The following is a 20,047-nucleotide window of genomic DNA, read 5'->3' as shown; positions in this document are numbered from 1 at the left end:
GTCTCACCCGTGGTGGTTCCTTTCCTCTTCCTCCCCCTCTTCCTCATCGTCTTCATCATCCAGCACATAGCCAGTACACAGCCAGTACACAGCCAGTACACAGCCAGTACACAACCAGTACACAACCAGTACACAGCCAGTACTCAGCTAGTACACAACCAGTACACAACCAATACACAGCCAGTATGTAGCCTGTACATAACCACTATGCAGCCAGTATGCAGCCGGTACATAGCCAGTACATTGTCAGTATACACCCAGTGCTCAACTAGTACATAGCCTATTACACAACCAGTACATAGCACAGCCAGTAAACACGTAAGAATTTTTGATCCAGACATTCAGCCCTGGGAGAACACAAAATGTCAAAGCCATGCCCACAGAACATAGTCCAGTGCTTCCAGCTGGAGCTGAAGACTCGTGTTTCCTTTCATCGTGGTGACAGACGATTCTGTTGCTGTGAAGTGTGTGTGTGTGTTGAGAGGCAGCGTGGTGTGAGAGTTTGCTAACCCGGTGCTGTTTCTGCTCTCGCCTGCAGGGGGAGATTAGTAAGAATGTGGTCTTCCTTATCTCTTTCTGGGGTGACCAGATTGGCCAGAAGGTTCAGAAGATCTGTGACTGGTGAGAGCCATCAACCAATTGGGTAGACCTTGTGAAATTGGGGCTGGACGTTCTTATTCATGATTGTACAGAATTCCTGCTTTAGTGATTGGGTTTTGTTTTGGTTTTTTTTTTCTTTCTTTCTTTTTTTTTAATGTGCGTGTGTGCGTGTGTGTGTGTGTGTGTGTGTGTGTGTGTGTGTGTGTGTGTATGTGTGTGTTTAGCTACCACTGTCATCTCTACCCCCACCCAGAAACTGATGAAGAGAGAGCAGATGTAATGGACAGTCTGAAGATACGAATTCAGGACCTCCACAACGTACATACATCTTGCTTTAACCATTATATACCATTATCTTTGTTCATTTTCTCACCTTTTCTGCCCCTCATGCTGTAGCGCCCCCTGCAGGACAGCCAGGCAGCAGAGCCCTTGCCTAAAACTGAGACTCTTGCTTTCACATCTCAGGAAAGAAATACCATACTCACACACTCCTGAAATACCATACTCACACACACACTCCTGAAATACCATACTCACACACTCCTGAAATACCATACTCACACACTCCTGAAATACCATACTCACACACACTCCTGAAATACCATACTCACACACTCCTGAAATACCATACTCACACACACTCCTGAAATACCATACTCACACACTCCTGAAATACCATACTCACACACACACACTCCTGAAATACCATACTCACACACTCCTGAAATACCATACTCACACACACACTCCTGAAATACCATACTCACACTCCTGAAATACCATACTCACACACACTCCTGAAATACCATACTCACACACTCCTGAAATACCATACACACTCCTGAAATGCTCTTGAAGTAGAAATGACTCCAAATGTCAGCCGCACATGTGTTGTCCTGTAGGCCATTGCATTAAAAGGGTCTTGCAGGCTTTAGTAGTGCAGGGTTTAGTGTTGGAGACATTCTAGCCTGCTTTAACTCACCTGAATCAGGCCACCTGCTAATGATCAACAACTTGAATCCATGAGTTGATTGAGGTGTGTTGGGGCACGGCTGTGGTTCCCCATGACTGTTCTGTGAGATGACCAAACCCACGCCTCCGTCACACACCGCCCTTCCGCTACCCCTGTGCCAGGTGCTCCACCGCACCGAGGAGTACCTGAAGCAGGTGCTCCAGAAGGCGTCCGAGTCTGCCCACTGCTGGGTGCTGCAGGTGACCAAGATGAAGGCCATCTACCACATCCTCAACCTCTGCAGCTTCGACGTCACCAACAAGTGTCTGATAGCCGAGGTGTGGTGTCCCGTCAGTGACCTGACCAACCTGCGGAGGGCGCTGGAGGAGGGTTCGGTGAGTGGGAATGCTTCAGGGTTCTCCGCTTTTATTTGGATGATTATGGAAGGCTGGAGTGCACCGTGGTTTCTGTGACTCACTAACTGCTCACTGCAAGGTAACGGCCAGCAAAGTACCAGTTTGAATCCAGAATGTTAGAAGAGAGAAAAACACTATTCAAAAGTGGAGAACTTTATTATGAACTGTCTTTTGCTGTATGTAAGTAAATAAATAGAGTTTAAAAAACCAATGGTACATGGGTGAGTGCTGTGTTGTTGAAATAATCTTGTTAAATGCTGACAGAGAAAGGGAGACGCGACTGTCCCATCCTTTGTGAACCGCATCCCCAGTAAGGACACCCCGCCCACTCTTCTGAGGAGTAACAAGTTCACCTCAGGCTTCCAGAGCATCGTGGAGGCGTATGGCGTGGGGGACTACAGAGAAGCCAGCCCAGGTGAGTGCTCCCGACCTTCAGCGCCCCCTAGTGGCTGACTTATGAGGATGCTGTATTTACCTTTTGCTGTGTTTCCGAGTTTCTCTGGATGGCGTGCCTGCTAATAATGAGTGTTAAACGCAAGATTAATTTTGTATCCACAGCCCCATATACCATAATCACCTTTCCCTTCCTGTTCGCGGTGATGTTCGGAGACGTGGGCCACGGTGTTGCCATGACACTCTTCGCCTTGTGGATGGTGCTGACTGAGAAGAACCATAAAAGAAGACGCTCAGGAAATGAGGTCAGAGCAGGAAGCCGAATTCTGTTCCACTAGGAAGGACAGCTCTGTTATGAGTCTAATTCCCTGCATTTCTGTCTGGCTGCCCTGGTTCCAGATGTGGAGGCCATTTTATGAGGGCCGGTACATTATCCTGATGATGGGTTTGTTCTCCTGCTACACGGGACTCATCTACAATGACTGTTTCTCCAAATCCCTCAACATCTTTGGATCTGGCTGGAACGTCAAGGCCATGTTCAGGGAGCAGCAGTGGACGTAAGCCACATGTACACACGCACACACACACACACACACACACACCCACACACACACACATACACACTCACACGCACACACACACGCACACACTCACACACACACACTCACACACACACACGTACACACGCACACACGCACACTCATGCGCACACGCACACTCATGCATACACGCACACACATACACACGCACACACACACACACGCACCCACACACACACCCATACACACGCACGTACACACGCACTCACACGCACACACGCACACTCACGCGCACACGCACACTCATGCATACACGCACACACATACACACGCACACACACACACATACACACACACGCACACACACACGCACACACTCGCACACACATACACACACACACACTCACACACACACACACTCACACACACACACACTCACACACACACACACACACACACACTATGCATTTCAGGCACTGACAGAAGGCAAACAGGCACTTATGGCACTTAAATTAAATGGAATTTTGCTGGACTTCTGTGTTTAGTTCTATGTGCCCTAGAGAGCAAGACTAACATAATTAAAGAGAAAACTTTAATAATTGGACAGAAAACACAGCTTTATGTTGCCTAGGGCTTAAAGTATGATGGATGATTTTATGTTTTACAAATGCAAATACATATTTACTGTCCCAATAAACTGAATTTAACATTTTTGTCTTTAAAAAAAATTTTTTTTTTTCTTTTAAAAAAATTTCCCTGCCTAAAACCTTTGCATGATCTGGCTAGGAAAACCTTTTTCTTGTATGTTCTCACGTTATGCAGGAATGAAACTTTACAGACGAACGCACTCCTTGCTCTTGATCCCAACGTGTCTGGAGTCTTCACCGGACCCTACCCGCTGGGCATCGACCCAGTAAGTGGCTCACCGATGGAGACCCGGCCCAGAGCCCCACAGAACCGTGGTGCGGACGAGCCTAACTCGCTCTTGCCCAACTGTGTGCGCAGATATGGAACCTGGCGGTGAACCGGCTAGTCTTCCTCAACTCCTACAAGATGAAGATGTCTGTGATCATCGGGGTCCTGCACATGAGCTTTGGCGTGGTGCTTAGTGTTTTTAACCATCTGTACGTACACTGGCCCTATATTAGCTGCTCTATATTAGCTGCTGTGTATTGGCTGCCCTGTGCTGGCTGTCCTATATTAGCTGCTCTTTGCTAACTGTCCTGTTAGCTGCTCTATGCTAACTGCTTTATATTAGCTGCTCTATGCTAACTGCTTTATATTAGCTGCTCTATGCTAACTGCCCAATATTAGCTGCTCTATGCTAACTGCTATATATTAGCTGCTCTATGCTAGCTGCTCTATATTAGCTGTTACAGATCTTACAGACAAAAAGCCCTTTTATTAAAAGTGAAACCAACCGTAACCCTTGGTTTGTGATTTGTCTTGTCCTGTGATGTCCCTACTGGCTTGCCGAACAGTAGACCAGCCTCAGCTCTCTCCATCCCTATGTGCTCGTGTGTGCAGGCACTTCAGGCAGAAGTTTAAGCTCTACCTGCTGTTTTTACCTGAGCTGCTCTTCCTGCTGTGTCTCTTTGGCTACCTGGTCTTCATGATCTTCTACAAATGGCTGGCGTTCTCCTCGGCTGATTCACGCACTGCTCCCAGCGTGCTCATCCACTTCATTAGCATGTTCCTGATGCAGGGGAACACCACTGCCCCACTTTACCCTGGTCAGGTGCGTGTGTGTGTATGTGCCTGTGTGTGTGTGTTTCTATGCAATATATATATATATATACTGTAAGTACAAACATGCATGTATGTGTGTGCATCTCTGGGTTTGTGTGCACATGTGTTTTTGAGTGCCCTTGGTTTTCACCTGTACCTGTGTTTATGCGTGCGCGTGTGTGTGTGTGTGTGTGTGTGTGTGTGTGTCTCTTACAGGCAGCACTGCAAGTGTTCCTGGTAGCTGTCGCCCTGCTGTGTGTTCCAGTGCTGTTGCTAGGGAAACCACTTTACCTCTACTGGTTGCATCATGGTGGCAAAAGCCTAGGTGTCCACAGGGTGTGTGTACGTGCTTGTTCACTATTACAACATGATGTATACAGATTAAAAACTCTACTGTGTGTGTGTGTGTGTTCGGCCTTAACGTTACACAGCACCCAAAACAAAATAAAACTAGTATTGACCAGTTGGCCCAGTGCAAGCTTATGATTATGTAAATTACGACCTTGTAATCAGCTGTGCATTTTGGAGCTAGTGTGTGTGTGTGTGTTTGGCTGTAGGAGCTGCTGTGTGTGTGTGTGTGTGCGTGCGCGCGTGTGTGTATGTGTGTGTGAGAGAGAGATTGTAGCAGCTGGTGTGTGTGTGTGTGTGCGTGCGTGTGTGTGTGTGTGTGTGTGTGCGTGCGTGCGTGCGTGTGTGTGTGTGTGTGTGTGTGTGTGTGTGAGAGAGAGAGAGAGAGAGAGCCATTGTAAGAGCTGGCATGTGTGTGTGACAGGATTGCTGTGGTTGCCATTGTGTACAGGGCTATGAGAGGGTTCGGCGTCTGAGCGAGGATGATCTCTCGCCCTCCATGGGCCATGACGAAGAGGAAGGTCTCGATGATCCACTCGGCCGTGAGACTTTTCCACAGGAGGTCAGTCCCAAAGCTCATACTAATGCACTGAAACACCCCCTATATAGCTCAGAACACCCCAACACAGCCGGAAACACCCCATATACAGCCCAGAACACCCCAACACGGCCGGAAACACCCCCTATACAGCCCAGAACACCCCAACACGGCCGGAAACACCCCCTATACAGCCCAGAACACCCCAACACAGCCGGAAACACCCCCTATACAGCCCAGAACACCCCAACACAGCCGGAAACACCCCCTATACAGCCCAGAACACCCCAACACAGCTGGAAACACCTCTAACAGCCTGAAACACCCCTAACAGCCCAGAACACCCCAACACAGCCAGAAACATCCCAGATACAGCCCAGAACACCCCAACACAGCCTGAAACAACCCTGATAGAGCCTGAAACACCCCTACCAGAGCCCAGAACACCCCAACACAGCCTGAAACACCCCCTAACACAGCCTGAAACACCCCTAACACAGGCCAGAACACCCCAGCACAGCCTTAAACACCCCCAACACAGCCAAGAACACCCCCACTATGGCCTGAATGATCCCCAACACAGTCCAGCACACCCAAACATAGCCTGAAACACTCCCAACACAGCTCAGAACACCCTGATACAGCCTGAAACATAACATGGATGCCCCAGTGTTTGTAAGTTTTGGTGATGTTGTGTTTGTGTTTATCTGTTTGCAGTTTGATTTTGGAGATGTGTTCCTGCATCAGTCTATCCACACTATAGAATACTGCCTGGGCTGCATCTCCAACACAGCGTCATACCTGCGTCTGTGGGCCCTCAGTCTGGCTCATGCCCGTCAGCATTCACACACATTCGTGCACACACACATACACACCCACCTAACCACACACACACACACACACACACACACACCACACACACACAAGCGGATATAAAAATGATAAATTGTTTTTCATTTTGATTGTTCTTTACTCTGTTTGCTTTGCTGTGTGTGTTTCAGAGCTGTCGGAGGTGCTGTGGGCGATGGTGTTGCGTGTAGCTCTGAAGATCAGCTCCAGGCTGGGTGCTGTAGTCCTGGCTCCTGTCTTCAGTGTCTTCGCCCTGCTCACTGTCTCCATCCTCATGCTCATGGAGGGACTCTCCGCCTTCCTGCACGCGCTGCGTCTGCACTGGTCAGTGCACACCCACGCACACACACACACACACACACATGCACCTACACACACATACACACACACACACACACACACATACATGCATGCACCAACACACACGCACACATGTGCACCTGCACACACACACACATGCACCTACACATACACACACACACACACACACACACACACACATACATGCACCTACACATACACACACACACACACACACACACAAACACACATACATGCACCAACACACACGCACACATGCACACCTGCACACACACACACACACACACACACACACACACACACGCACCTACACACACACATGCACACACATGCATCTACGCACACACACACACACACACACATGCACCTACACACACACACACACACAAACACACCTACACTAGTACACTCTAATACATACACTTATACACTCTAATACTTTTACACACACTCATATTTGAACACACACACACGCACCTTCACATACACACAAACATTTTCTATCTCCTTTCTCTTAAAAACACTAACACACCACCACACACATTAACACTCACGAGTAGAGCAAGGCTGTCTGACATTTGCGCACGCTGTAATCTCATTAACGGATTATTTCTCTTTATAATATGGGGATTGGCACTCCATTACAGTACATTGCATATACTCCACTCCTGCCCTTTTCCCTGGTACTCTCTCTGAATTGATACCTTGATGGCTTGATCATGTTACTTCTAAAATATTCTTGTTTAGTCTTCACTTACACATACATACTCTCTCTCTCTTCTCTTCTCCTCTCTCTTCTCTCTTTATCTGCAGGGTGGAGTTTCAGAATAAATTCTACAGTGGAACGGGTGTCAAATTTGCCCCATTTGACTTCTCACTCCTGCCCTCTGTCTTCGAGCAAGATGGTTTACTGTGAGAAGTAAATGATGCTTCAGTGTTGAGCCCATCCACCATGGCTTACTCTGACTCACTACACCATCCACCATGGCTTACTCTGACTCACTACACCATGCACCACGGCTTACTCTGACTCACTACACCATGCACCACGGCTTACTCTGACTCACTACACCTTTAGTGTTGAGCCCATCCTCCATGGCTTACTCTGACTCAATACACCTTTAGTGTTGAGCCCATCCACCATGGCTTACTCTGACTCACTACACCATGCACCACGGCTTACTCTGACTCAATACACCATGCACCATGGCTTACTCTGACTCACTTCACCTTTAGTGTTGAGCCCATCCTCCATGGCTTACTCTGACCCACTAGACCATCCCCTATGGCTTAATCTGAATCACTAGACCATCCCCCATAGCTTACTCTGACTCAGTACACCATCCACCATGGCTTACTCTGACTCACTACACCTTTAGTGTTGAGCCCATCCTCCATGTCTTACTCTGACTCACTACACCATCCACCATGGCTTACTCTGACTCACTACACCATCAGTATTGAGTCCATCCACCATGGCTTACTGTGACTCACTACACCATCAGTGTTGAGTCCATCCACCATGGCTTACTGTGACTCACTACACCATCAGTGTTGAGTCCATCCACCATGGCTTACTGTGACTCACTACACCATCAGTGTTGAGTCCATCCACCATGGCTTACTGTGACTCACTACACCATCAGTGTTGAGTCCATCCACCATGGCTTACTGTGACTCACTACACCATCAGTGTTGAGTCCATCCACCATGGCTTACTGTGACTCACTACACCATCAGTGTTGAGTCCATCCACCATGGCTTACTGTGACTCACTACACCATCAGTGTTGAGTCCATCCACCATGGCTTACTGTGACTCACTACACCATCAGTGTTGAGTCCACCCACCATGGCTTACAGTGACTCTGACTCTGTAGTACTGCAGATGATTGTGTCACTCCTCCTTCTCCTCCTCCTGTGCCCCACTCATACCCTTTTCTAGCAGTATCAGCAAACCCCTTACGTAATGCCACAGATGAAAACATTCATTTCAAGCATATCTGCAACTGACTACCAACACTGGTTCCATGTAAATAACTGTTTGTCAGCATTGGCCTAGCTGTTATATTTATATTTAGAGATACTATTTGATAATCTTATTTATTCACAAACATTTTACATCATATCAGATTTCAAAAGTGCCATAAGTATTTTTCAATACGCAGTTTTGTATGCCACACTGAAATGAAAACACTTCAGTTAGCCATCTGCTCCATGACTGCTGAAGCTCTCACACAACCAACCTGTGATGTTGCAGGTAAACTTTTACAAGTGGGAAACAAATGTCACACAGCATTAGTCAGTGTCATATTAGATAGAGTTTTCATTGAAATTTTCATGGTGTACAGTATTAAAGCATAATTTTCAAAAACAGAGTCCTGATAGTGGTTCATCTTTATTATTTGTAGGATTGCAGATCTACCTGGAAATCTGCCGAGTTTAGCTTCAACACACATGGGTCTAATATGCAGGTACACCTGACAGTTTAGGTTAAGGTTTACATCAGGCCTGGATCTAAACTCGGGCACTAGAACTCCAGGAGCAGAAGTGGTCACATAACTACACTACACTTTAATTTTTTATTTAGTGTGGAGCACACCTTTAAACTTATGTATTTTAACTCCAATGTTTGTAAAGTGTTTATTACAGTGGTGTTCCCAGGGTAGCATTCCTCCCCGTTTAGGCTTAGACGTGGGAAAGAGACTTTGAGAAAAGAAGTTGTTAGTGTGCTCATACGTGTATCTTGTTATAATTTTGCTCACTGTGTCTCATGTTTCTTTCCCACAAACCGGAGGGAGGACTGTTGTGTGAAAGAAGACTTCACACAGGGAGACCTACCCATTTGTGCAAGACAAGGGAACATCTCAGAGATATTCCCTCCAATATCACTTCAGAGATGTGAACTGGAGCCTTGGAAAGGCACTCACTTGATGGCTTTATTTAATGTGTAGTGTTTTTATATTTCAACACTCATCCACATATCCTTAAAAGGTCAATACTCAGTGGCCTACATTGACATTGGCAGCCTGGGCACACTCAACCTTGCATGTGATGTACACACAAGCAGACATGACATCAGTTCATAATTAACTCATCAGTAAAAAGATCCTGCAAGGGAATTAGGGAAAGGAGGACATTTATAAATATGTATGAGAAAAGGACCAAATAGTCAAAATAATTAACAAAATTACTAATAATAATAACAATAACAGTAATAATAATCACCATGATTTCTCAAAGGTGGACTGCTTACAAATAGGCCTAATGGTTTTTGATGTTACAAATAGATATTTATAAAATGTATTGATGCAGGTACTAACAGTGTAGATGTTGTTAAATATGAGATCCGCGTTAGGGAAGCAGATTTATATTTATTATAATTATAATATTATAATTTATTATATATTTCTAAGTTATAGCTCGTACTGGAGAAACGTCCACACATGCTGAATGTAGGTTACATGAAATGAAGATAAGGACGGCTCCATTCATCGTTTTAAAAGAACACATACCCCAAGAAGCATCATAAACCGAGCAGAAAAAAAATAATTCGCCTTCAAGTGCAATAATCCAGTTTTGAATAAAGTGATTAACTAGGATTTGTATTTTAAGTATTTTAGCTTTGTGTTACACCCATAGTACTTTCGTTGTCTCTTAATGGTAGCGCCCTGAGATCATCTTCACGCATGCGCTGTGATTTGGTCGCTACGGGGCAGAAAGCAAGTACACGAAATGGCGTCCGCAGCAGGTAAATTCACATTTGCGGGGGAAAAAAAAATATCTCAAAAAATTGTACTGTAATACTAATTAGTCGGTGCTGCTGCTGTTAATAATAATAACAATAATGATATGCATTAGTATTTATTTCAGGATGTCGCCGTTTAGCTAGCTCCTCCGGCTAGTTTTTCTCTCGACCGTTGCGTGGTAACGCTGTGCGCGAGCGGGCTAATAGCCGCTAGCTAAACGGCGAACAAACGCGTTATTTATGTGCAGAAGGGGAAAATAATAGGTTAATTCGCGAAGAAGTACAAGATATACATACTAAATAGTATTGAATTAGACAAGTCTATAGACGGCTCCGTTATAAATCACGTGCTGTGATTTTTTTTTATTTTTTTTTGCTTGCTGTGTAACACGGGATGCTAGCTAGTTAGCATACTGCGCTAAGATAGCACGTTATTTATCTTAGCTACCTAGCCTGGTCGGTGGTCGTGACCGGTATTTTCCGACGTGTCCGTTTATCTCTGCTGTATGTGTAGCACACCGTGCATTCTCGGAGTCATTCTCATAGCTGGCTAGCTAGTTCGTGTCCATCTGTTAATCTAGCAGTAACGGTGGCCGTAACTAGTTTACAGGGCACCGACACGCCGGCTGTCCGGCTAGCTACCGCAACCTAGCTTTGTTTCAGCTATTTTAAAACGCTCACGTGGTTTGAATGTATTTATCAGCGTTGGAAAGCTTATTTTCTTTTTTCCATGTTTTTCGCTTTCCAGTCAGTGTCGATCTATTTACTGTTAATTATACATAACATATATGCAGTTAATTAATTGTTTCTGGATAGCGTCTTTTGTCTCTGTAACCGGTAGGCGGATGAGTGTGCGGTTCCGAAATCTTAAGCAGATGGGTTGGATCTGGAGCAGACAATACGAGAACATGACGGAAACAGTTAGACCTGGCCGTATTTAAAGTTTAATCCACAGAACATGTGTTGTCTTCTCCGGAGAACGTTTGGGTGATTTGGAAGGTTTTGTGGTTGATTGCACGTTTAAAGTGTCTTTGCTGTCGGGGTCCCTAACTAGAGTTCCCAGACAGTAGAAGAATAAGTCATTGGAGACCTAAGATACATGTTGGTGAACAACGCCGGACAGCTCTGACGTTACTTCTTCTGTCCTTGCCGCGTGTTTGAATGAATGAAGTATTCCTAATCATTAATGTCTTTAACGTTGCTAAGATGAAGAACGATTCGATGAGCAACAATGTGCCTGGGCACTAAGAACATTAATTCCTTATACTAGAAAATGGCATCCACCGTTACTACTTTGGGATCTAGTCGTTAGTACTAATGTGTCAGTCAACACGTTAAGAGTACATATGGAATTGGTCCTAATAAGGACGTCATGGCAGATAAAGATGGGGGGGGGTGGTTCTCTGTAATGGCTTTTGGATGCTTTAAACAAACATCACTTTTTCAAAAGTAGTACGATATGTTATTGTCGTTTCAGATTACAACAGTTATGGACAGGCTGGAGGCCAGCAGGGGTAAGACTCCATGATTTTCTTGTAAAACTGTGCTGCTTAATCTGGCCATAATCTGGCAGGATAACTACAGTGCTGTTTTAAAGATTTCACTTCTCATCTGAACCTGGATCAAATCATCACTTAATTACGAGGTTTACATGGATTGGAGTTGAAATGATTCTCCTGAGCTCTGCTGTAGTTCAGCCCTTCAGTTGGGTTGTACACCCATTCTGGAAATGCTGTCTCCTGATCTTGGGACACTTATTCTCCAGTACTGTAGGATGGTGATTTGTTGTAAGTGGATGGTGTGTCTTTGTTCAGGTATGGCTCCTACGCTGCCCAGACCTCACAGACCTATGGGCAAGGTGCCCAGGTAAAGCTCCCTCGGGCATACACCGCTGTCACCACGGCAGCACTTTGTCCTGTGTGTCTCTGTCGGAGTCTGATCGCGAGGCTTTTCTGTTTCTGTAGCAGTCCTACGGTCAGCAGCAGGGCTATGGCTCATACACCCAGCCTGCTGAGTCAGCCTATTCTCAGACAGGCAGCTCATCTGGGGGATACAGTCAGCAAACCTACGGGTCCTCATATGGGCAACAGCCCCCAGCCGGCGGTGAGTCATTCCTAGTGCTGTTTAACCAGATCACCCCCCGCACTGCCCCCATCTCGTATTATTGACTTTAAAAAACAAACCTGCCTGTGTCTGTAGGAGGCTACAATGCGGCACCGGCAGCGTCTCAGGGCTACAGCCAACCCGTGCAGGGTTACGGGGCTGGGGGCTATGACACGTCCACAGCCACCGCTGCCACCTCCTCCGCGGGCAGCCAGGCATCGTACAGCAGCCAAGCAGGTTACGGAGCTCAGCCCGCTTATCCTGGATATGGACAACAGCCTGCGTCTTCTGCTCCTCCAAGGTACCTACAGCACCCAGCCTTCTCCATCACTCCTGCTGCTGCTGTTTTGTATGTTTGTGTGCCAGCATACCAGATGTAGTGTTGGTGAAGGTCTTGCTCAGACTGCCAAACAGGGCTTCAGTTTAAGAAATGTCAGCTTTTCTGAGCTCTGCAGTGCATGCAGTCTTGTGTTGATTTAATTTCTAGCTGTTCATGCTGTTTGTCCTCATCCTCAGTTACAGCGCCAGTAGTCAGCCCCCTTCTGGCTATGAGCAGAACTCCTATTCCCAGCCTCCCCAACAGGGGTCTTACTCACAGCAGCAGGGTGGCTACCAGAGCCAGCAGGGGGGCTACGGACAGCAGAGTTCCTACAGCCAGCAGAGTGGATACCAGCAACAGGCCCCACCCCAACAACAGCAGGCCCCGCCCTCCAGTTATGCCCCTCCCACTGCTTCTTACGGACAGCCTCCTGCCAGTCAGTACGGCCAACAGACCAGCAGTGGATATGGCCAGAGTGACTACAAACCACCCAGTCAGTATGGTGAGTGTGTAGTTTTGCACAGATGTTAGGATTGTGAACCATAATGTGCTGATAAGAGAATTCTTGGCTGTTACCAATAGCTAATTAAAAAAAAAAACTACCAGAATTTTGGCTAGATTTACATTAGGGTTAGTTAAGGATTGTTAGCAGTTTTGTTTGTAAACAATCAGTCGACTGCTAGTTATGCTGTTTTGTTCATTGCCTGATACCAATTGTTGGCTAATGTATTTGCATATCTGTAGTTGTAATATCTTGGGCTGGTGAACACAGACCAAAGCGAAATGTCATTTTTTTGTTTTTGTTTGTTTGTGTGGGGTCCTCATAGGTAGCTACAGGCAAGACCACCAGAACGGCATGGGTGGGGGAGGCTACTCGGGCCCGGATTCTGCTGTCTACGGGGGCTCTGCAGAGGGTCGTGGCTTGGGAGGGGGGGAGAGCCGTGGGCGTGGCCGAGGGGGGTTTGACCGGGGCATGATGCGAGGAGGAGGAGGCAGTGGAATGCGTGGGGGCATGAATCGTGGAGGCATGGGGTAAGTGCGTTTTTGTGTTCATGTGAACTTGCTCCACCACTCTCTTCCCCTCCATACAGCAGCTGTGAGAGGCCATGCACGTCCCAAGAGCTGTGCTAAATGAACATAAATGAGGTTTCCAGTTAGCGTGGGTTTCCGTCCTGAAGGAAGAGAAGTGTAGCACTTCAGTCGGTTGTGGGAAATAAAAAGTTAGTTCTGTAAGGGCAGTGACAGAACAACAGTACAGGTGCAAAGAAAAAGATTTAAGCCTTGTTCTTAATGACTAGTTAGGCGTAAAGTAGTGAGCTATATGCCACTCATCCCTCAGGCACATGGCCTAAGGTAAGGGGTTACAGGGCTGGAATTTTGTACAAAGCTTTAGACAGATCTTTTGACCTAGTGTGCACGAGTCGTGCAAGTGAAATATGATTACAGGCATAAGAGATGCAGCCCTATGCTGTTTGATCTCCACAATGACCTGTACAGTAGGGTAACCACATAACCATGGTCGGGTAAACGCTGGCCACTTTACTTGCAGGTAGGTAGACTGAAATCTGTTTTGGAAGTGTCAAAGGCAAAAAAAAAGGCTACTGGTACAATATCCAGATATGTTTTTTGTTCCCCTCCAGATTAAGGGTGTGTAAAGGGTTTTGAAGCTTTTGAAAATATTTCCAAAAGGGTATCAAATTATTTCTTCTCAGAGTTTACATATAATTCAGTGTTTGAGATGAACTGGTGGTTTTTGAAAGTGAATGCAGTGTTCTGAAAACGTAGTGGTGCATAAGTACTATTTAATTGTATTCCCATTGTACAAGAATCTGATTTTGAACCTGATTTTGTAATGAATACTCAAATTAAAGTGTAACACTTCGTCTTGGCTGAGAGGTTCCTCTGGCTTTGTTAGTGCTGACATTTCTCTCAGCACTTCAGCCCTGTTAACACACTGCATCCATTTTCTTTTTCCCCTCTGAGTTATGGGAATAACATTATCAGTTTAATATTTGAAGTGATGAACTGCATTTGTCTCTTGTGAAGTGAATGAGCACTTTTTCCTTTAACATGCTTTGTCGCATTTATACGCTGCAGGTAACAAAGAGCCATGTTAACAGAGCAGTGCTTTTACGCTACTGCTACTCAGTTCAGTGTGGGCCAACAGCCTTTTCAAATGGGGACATAAAGAGTTGGTGGAGGCGTGGTGTCTTTACACTCCCGGGGGGGAAAGCAAAAGAATTCTGTTTTTTAACAAACAAAAGAAAGCCTAAAACCTTGTAATGGTAATTTTAAACATGTCTTTGATAGCCTTTTTACTTTGTGTAATTATATCTTAAAGGCATTTGTAAACAGACAAAAATCATGTGTATTATGGTATCCTTGTTTTTTTGTTTTTGTTTTTGTTTTTTTTGTTTTTTTTGTTTGTTTGTTTTCGTTTGAAAGTACCTGTACCAGGTCTCTGTAAGCAGATTGTTTCAGATGCAGGTGGGGATGTTGGGCTCACACTCTCTGTGTCCTGGGAATTCTGGCACTGGGGCTGTTTTCTGTGGCCTTCTGAGCACAGAACACCATCTCTTGACCCTGTTCAGCATTTATGTCTCCAGTATGACTTTAAAAAAATCTGCCAGTAACCAGTACCTGGCCTGCGTCTGAAACAATTAAATCTTCCCATATTTGTGTGTTTAAAACTAAATATGGGGGTTTCCCAACTCTGTGGTAAAGACCATAGCCCTTGTGTTCTTCTTTTTAACGTTTAGATCCTAGTCATTGTTCAGCCACTAATATGTAAAGCTCTTTATTAAGCGAAAATCATATGTCATTTGCATAATAAATCCCAAGCCCCCCCCCCCCAACAAGTGTTAGTGTTGGAGACATTGTAACTAGAGTTGGGGTTAAAGATGCCTTGTTGGGGAGTTTGTAGAGCCAGACCTGTACATTCTCCCCCATAACCCCCCTTTTGTGGTACTGAAGTGGCTGTTTAAGGGAAAGTGGCCTTCATATCTCCGCCTATTCCCCCAGCATCGCTGGAGACAGAGGTGGCTTCATTAAGCCTGGTGGTAAGTTTAACGAGAATTACAAGAGCATATACACTAGATTACAAAGTGAATATTTTTGTTTTCGTGCATCCATCTTTCATGGGTATCTCTTTTGTTTTCTTTGTGAAAACGCCATACTGGCGTGTTTGTGAAAACACTGCTGGCTAGAAACTTAAGGGTTTTCATGAACGATTATATATTGGTTGACAGGGTTGTTATGGGTTTAAAAAAAAAAATCAACTCCTTCACTGAGGTGTTTTTACATATTTAGGATTTAATGGTAGTTGACTGCATTACATCAGTGTATTGATATATATCATATGAAATTATGGTATGGAGTTCAATTTGGAATTCTGGTTTTCAGAGGTTTTGATCATTTTGCCATTGTTGGCACACTTACCAAAAACGAAAGAAAAAGTTAGGTTTAGGAATATGGGATGTTTTGAATAGATCCCCTACAAGTACCTTAGGCTATAAAATTCAATCAGTATACAAGGCAAATATAAAATACCACTACTTTGTGGAGTGTAACACAATGGTATAATTTTTTTCCCTCTCTTGGTTTTGAATGCTCAGAGGACCAGGTGTGCCAGTGACATGCTTACCTGGTAATTCTTTTACCTGGAGTTGGTAGCACGGTCTTGTCAGGAGCACAGGAAGTGAGGCGTGTAGACTAACTTGTCTCTCTCTCTCCTCTCTCTCCCCCTTGTCTTTGTCAGGACCAGATCCAGACATGGGTAAGGCCAGCCTTCAGGAGTGTGTGTTTCTAGTGAATTCTGCACCCTTGCGCTGACTTCCTGGAGGCTAATTTTCAGCCTGTGTGTGTGTTTCAGGCCGCCCAGAGGAGCAGGATGACTCTGAGAACAGTACCATTTACATCACCGGCCTGACGGAGAACGCCACGCTGGACGAAGTGGCTGCGTTCTTCAAACACAGCGGCATTATCAAGGTGTGTGTCTCTGGGTGCGGCTCGGTGCTGCACGCTCACTGCTGCCCCTCACGCTCCTTTCTAAGATCATGTTTATAAGCCTCTGATGTAAATGTCACCAGCAGTTGAATAAACATCAAACCCTTTGGCCAAATGCTGAGGTCTTAACCTCTGTTGTATCTTAGAGTTGATTCTCTTTAACAGCCATGTTTAAATGCGCAGTTATGTTTGCGCTTCTCTAGATAAACAAGCGGACTGGCCTCCCGGCGGTAAACATCTATACAGACAAGGAGACGGGCAAACCAAAGGGTGACGCTACTCTGTCTTACGAGGACCCCCCGGCAGCCAAGGCTGCGGTGGAGTGGTTCGATGGTGGGTGCTGTTACACTTGTAATCAAATACAACAGAATTCCAGTGGAATTGCAATGGGATTAAAAGTAACAGTAGAGTTGTCACTCTCCACCACAGTTGCCTATATGTAGTCCAATATTTGTACCGTATTTAGACATACAGTCTGTAGACCTGCGGCCCTTGGTCACACCTAGTTCAACTCAAGAAGGCTTCTGAGTGTCTGCCATTTGCTGAGTGTAAACATGCCTTCCTGTGGTCAGTGTGCCATGAGTGTAAAGTGTAAACGTGTGTTCCTGTGTTTTGGTGACCAGGTAAAGATTTCCAGGGGAAGAAGCTGAAGGTTTCCATGGCCCGTCGGAAGCCCACGATGGGGATGATGCGTGGGGGCATGCCGATGAGGGGTGACCGCGGGGGCATGATGACCCGAGGAGGTACACACTACCCACAGCTGTCCTGAAGGGGGCACTTCAATAACGGTGTATTTTAAAAATGCATGATTTTGTGAAGGTTCATGGTCCACCATGCTGGTTTAAAACAAAACATCTCACCCAAATGGGGTCCTTCAGTGTGCACTGGAAACGTGTACAGTATTAACCCTGCGACAGTGTGTGGCGTACATGGCTGGGAGCACCCAGTAAACAGCTGGTCTGTCCCACAGGGATGATGGGTCGTGGAGGTATGGGCAGAGGTGGTGAGCGCGGCGTGTTCGGACCCCGTGGAGGCCCGCGGGGTATGGGCCGTGGAGGACCGTCTGGAGGGAACATGCAGCAGCGCGCAGGAGACTGGCAGTGCCCCAACGCGTAAGAGCGCACGTGCGCGCGCGCACACACACACACACTCACTGAAAACTGCTCAGGGCTTCATCCTTGCTCAGTGCCTGCTTGCCCATTTTCAACCAGGCTCAGGCGTGAGAGGTTCTCAGTACATGTGAACAACTGGTGCAGTAGATGGTGCTCTGGCAATGCTAGGCTTGTCTAGTTGGGTTTTTAATCTTTTAAAAAGGAAATGTCACATTTCGGCATTTTTTATGGTGAATTCATGACCCAAACCGTCAAAGCCCTTTTACAGGAACTGAACTGATCAGCGACGTTATGTCTGTTTGGGGTTCCTACGCAGTACGGAAAAGTGTGGAATTTGATTTTAGTTATTTCCAGTCCTGGATAAGCATGTAAAAATATTTCCAGACTATTGTCTCTTTTGTTTCTAAAATAAAAAAATCATAATATAAATAAATAAAATTTGTGTCTTTTTAAACTACACAATAGCTTCATTCATGGGGCAGTTGAGCACAAAACTGTTTTTGTGAGTGGTCCCCTTTGTTAGCCCTAGGTCATCCTGTTGACTGAAATATGGAATTGTGAAGCATCTCCCTGAAGTGTGTGAAATGTGGTATTGTGAAATCAATTTTCCCTTTATTGATTTTTATTTTGCTGTTTTAACAGCGGCTGTGGGAACCAGAACTTTGCCTGGCGGATGGAGTGTAACCAGTGCAAGGCCCCCAAACCCGAGGGCTTTGGACCACCCCCTTTCCCTCCAGGTAAACGCAGCGTGTGCACTTTCTCTCCTGCTCCTGCCAGGTTCAGCAGTGCCGGAGTTTAACGTTCGCCTGCTCGGAGCCGAACATGCTGCCCAGCGGAGCTCTGTGTCCTGGCTTCTGCTTCAGCAGTGTCAATGTCCTTCAGTCCCTGGAGACAATCTACAGCCTTACCTAAGGGCCAAATTTGGGTTCAAGGACTAAAGCGCTGGAACTTTGAAACCGTCTTCCGGTTTCCCCTCTGAAGCCTCTTGTGAATTGGGAAGGTTCTACATTGAAGGCTCACTTTTGTTTTGCTGTGCAGGTGGCGATCGCGGTCGTGGGGGGCCAGGTGGGATGCGTGGAGGACGCGGTATGGACCGGGGAGGCCCCGGCGGGCCAGGGGGGCCTGGTGGCTTCCGGGGGGGCAGAGGTGGTGACCGTGGTGCTGGCTTCCGAGGTGGCCGTGGCATGGACAGAGGCGGATTTGGTGGGAGGGGCCGAGGCGGCCCTCCCATGGATGACATGGGAAGGAGGGGGCGGGGAATGGCACCACCTGGCAAGATGATGGACATGAAGTGAGTATTTTTAACAGCTGTTCCCAGGTCAGTTATATAAAGAGAGCAAAATAAATCAAATTACAATGAATACTTGCCACAGTAATTCAAAAGACTGAAGAATCTTTGTTTGAGTAAACTGTTTTAAAAGGAGAAAAAAATTGAGTTCTGTGCCGTAATTAAAGTATGCTGTGAATGACCTAATGAGCTCTGCACTGCAAATAAATATTTTATTAATTGTTTTTTCTTTTCTCAGGGGAGAACATCGTCAGGAGAGGAGGGACAGACCATACTGAGAATGGCCTCAGTGGAAATCCCCACCTCATTTTTCCATGCAGATTTTAAACTTGTAATTCCATATTTATAATGGTTAGTATGGGAATTGTGACTGCGCTCCAAGTAGTCCTCAGTAACCTTTTTATTTTTTATTTCTATAATGTTTGTTTTAGTTCATCTATTTTATTTTTGTCTTTTTGTGGTCTTTGTTCTGGCTGTGAGCTGGTGGTGAATCCAGACGTCATGCATGTTCAATGTACAGACTGAGTTTGTGGAAAATGTTTATTGTGGAACAAACTTTTTTTATGCCAAGTGCTCCATTTTGTTTTGACCTGCCCTCTCCCTGTATAGTGTTGGATTAAAAAAAGAAAATTCATCCAAACTCTCTCTTTAGTGTTCATGTTACATGAGCTAAACAAAAAACATTGTAAATGTTATTCTATTTTTTTAAATCATTGGTCCAAGACGGTGGTATGATTGCTAATGAGAACAGGATCAAAACTACGAACCTCATAAAACTAGATTAACTTC

At 45.7% G+C, this 20,047-nt stretch overlaps 2 protein-coding genes across 9 annotated transcripts in view; both read left to right on the top strand.

Moving 5' to 3' along the window:
- The window catches only part of atp6v0a2a (ATPase H+ transporting V0 subunit a2a), an 18,923-nt gene extending 9,862 nt beyond the window's left edge, over positions 1-9,061 (top strand). For 3 of the 6 annotated variants that reach the window (XM_081701853.1, XM_035535869.2, XM_081701851.1), the window contains 14 exons: positions 539-621; positions 825-918; positions 1,735-1,947; positions 2,233-2,383; positions 2,527-2,666; positions 2,761-2,918; positions 3,723-3,813; positions 3,906-4,024; positions 4,428-4,638; positions 4,845-4,970; positions 5,428-5,538; positions 6,232-6,349; positions 6,516-6,687; positions 7,498-9,061. In XM_081701853.1, the coding sequence (XP_081557979.1) occupies positions 539-621; positions 825-918; positions 1,735-1,947; positions 2,233-2,383; positions 2,527-2,666; positions 2,761-2,918; positions 3,723-3,813; positions 3,906-4,024; positions 4,428-4,638; positions 4,845-4,970; positions 5,428-5,538; positions 6,232-6,349; positions 6,516-6,687; positions 7,498-7,600 (1,890 nt within the window). In that variant the 3' untranslated portion in view covers positions 7,601-9,061. Of the gene's footprint in view, positions 1-538; positions 622-824; positions 919-1,734; positions 1,948-2,232; positions 2,384-2,526; positions 2,667-2,760; positions 2,919-3,722; positions 3,814-3,905; positions 4,025-4,427; positions 4,639-4,844; positions 4,971-5,427; positions 5,539-6,231; positions 6,688-7,497 lie in introns of those variants that run through there. The other 3 variants (XM_035535870.2, XM_027019094.3, XM_081701852.1) reach the window with 3 other exon arrangements.
- Positions 9,062-10,357: 1,296 nt separating this feature from the next.
- On the top strand, positions 10,358-19,892 carry ewsr1a (EWS RNA-binding protein 1a). Of its 3 annotated transcripts, none has more exons than XM_027019074.3 (16): positions 10,361-10,434; positions 11,909-11,945; positions 12,246-12,297; positions 12,396-12,534; positions 12,631-12,835; positions 13,051-13,355; positions 13,681-13,885; positions 15,875-15,912; positions 16,611-16,628; positions 16,725-16,840; positions 17,062-17,191; positions 17,482-17,601; positions 17,829-17,970; positions 18,613-18,707; positions 19,009-19,261; positions 19,497-19,892. In XM_027019074.3, the coding sequence occupies exons 1-16, from the start codon at positions 10,419-10,421 to the stop codon at positions 19,534-19,536; spliced, it is 1,911 nt and encodes a 636-aa protein (XP_026874875.1). In that variant the 5' UTR covers positions 10,361-10,418; the 3' UTR covers positions 19,537-19,892. The 3 variants fall into 3 exon arrangements, with proteins under 3 accessions (XP_081557983.1, XP_026874875.1, XP_026874874.1); XM_027019073.3 differs by having other exon boundaries at positions 15,827-15,912; XM_081701857.1 differs by lacking the exon at positions 12,246-12,297 and having other exon boundaries at positions 10,358-10,434; positions 15,827-15,912.
- The last annotated feature ends 155 nt before the right edge of the window (positions 19,893-20,047 follow it).

Source organism: Electrophorus electricus, chromosome 19 (assembly GCF_041902795.1).
Source record: "Electrophorus electricus isolate QZ-2024a chromosome 19, ASM4190279v1, whole genome shotgun sequence".
Taxonomy (NCBI): Eukaryota; Metazoa; Chordata; class Actinopteri; order Gymnotiformes; family Gymnotidae; genus Electrophorus; species Electrophorus electricus.
The sequence above is the reverse complement of the archived record's forward strand: the minus strand, read 5'-3'. Positions and strand labels throughout refer to the sequence as shown.

Excerpts from the sequence above, each read along its gene's own strand:
- ewsr1a (XM_027019073.3), top strand. Across the intron at positions 12,535-12,630 it reads GCAACAGCCCCCAGCCGGCG|GAGGCTACAATGCGGCACCG; the intron begins GTGAGTCATTCC and ends CTGTGTCTGTAG. Across the intron at positions 13,356-13,680 it reads CAAACCACCCAGTCAGTATG|GTAGCTACAGGCAAGACCAC; the intron begins GTGAGTGTGTAG and ends GGGTCCTCATAG.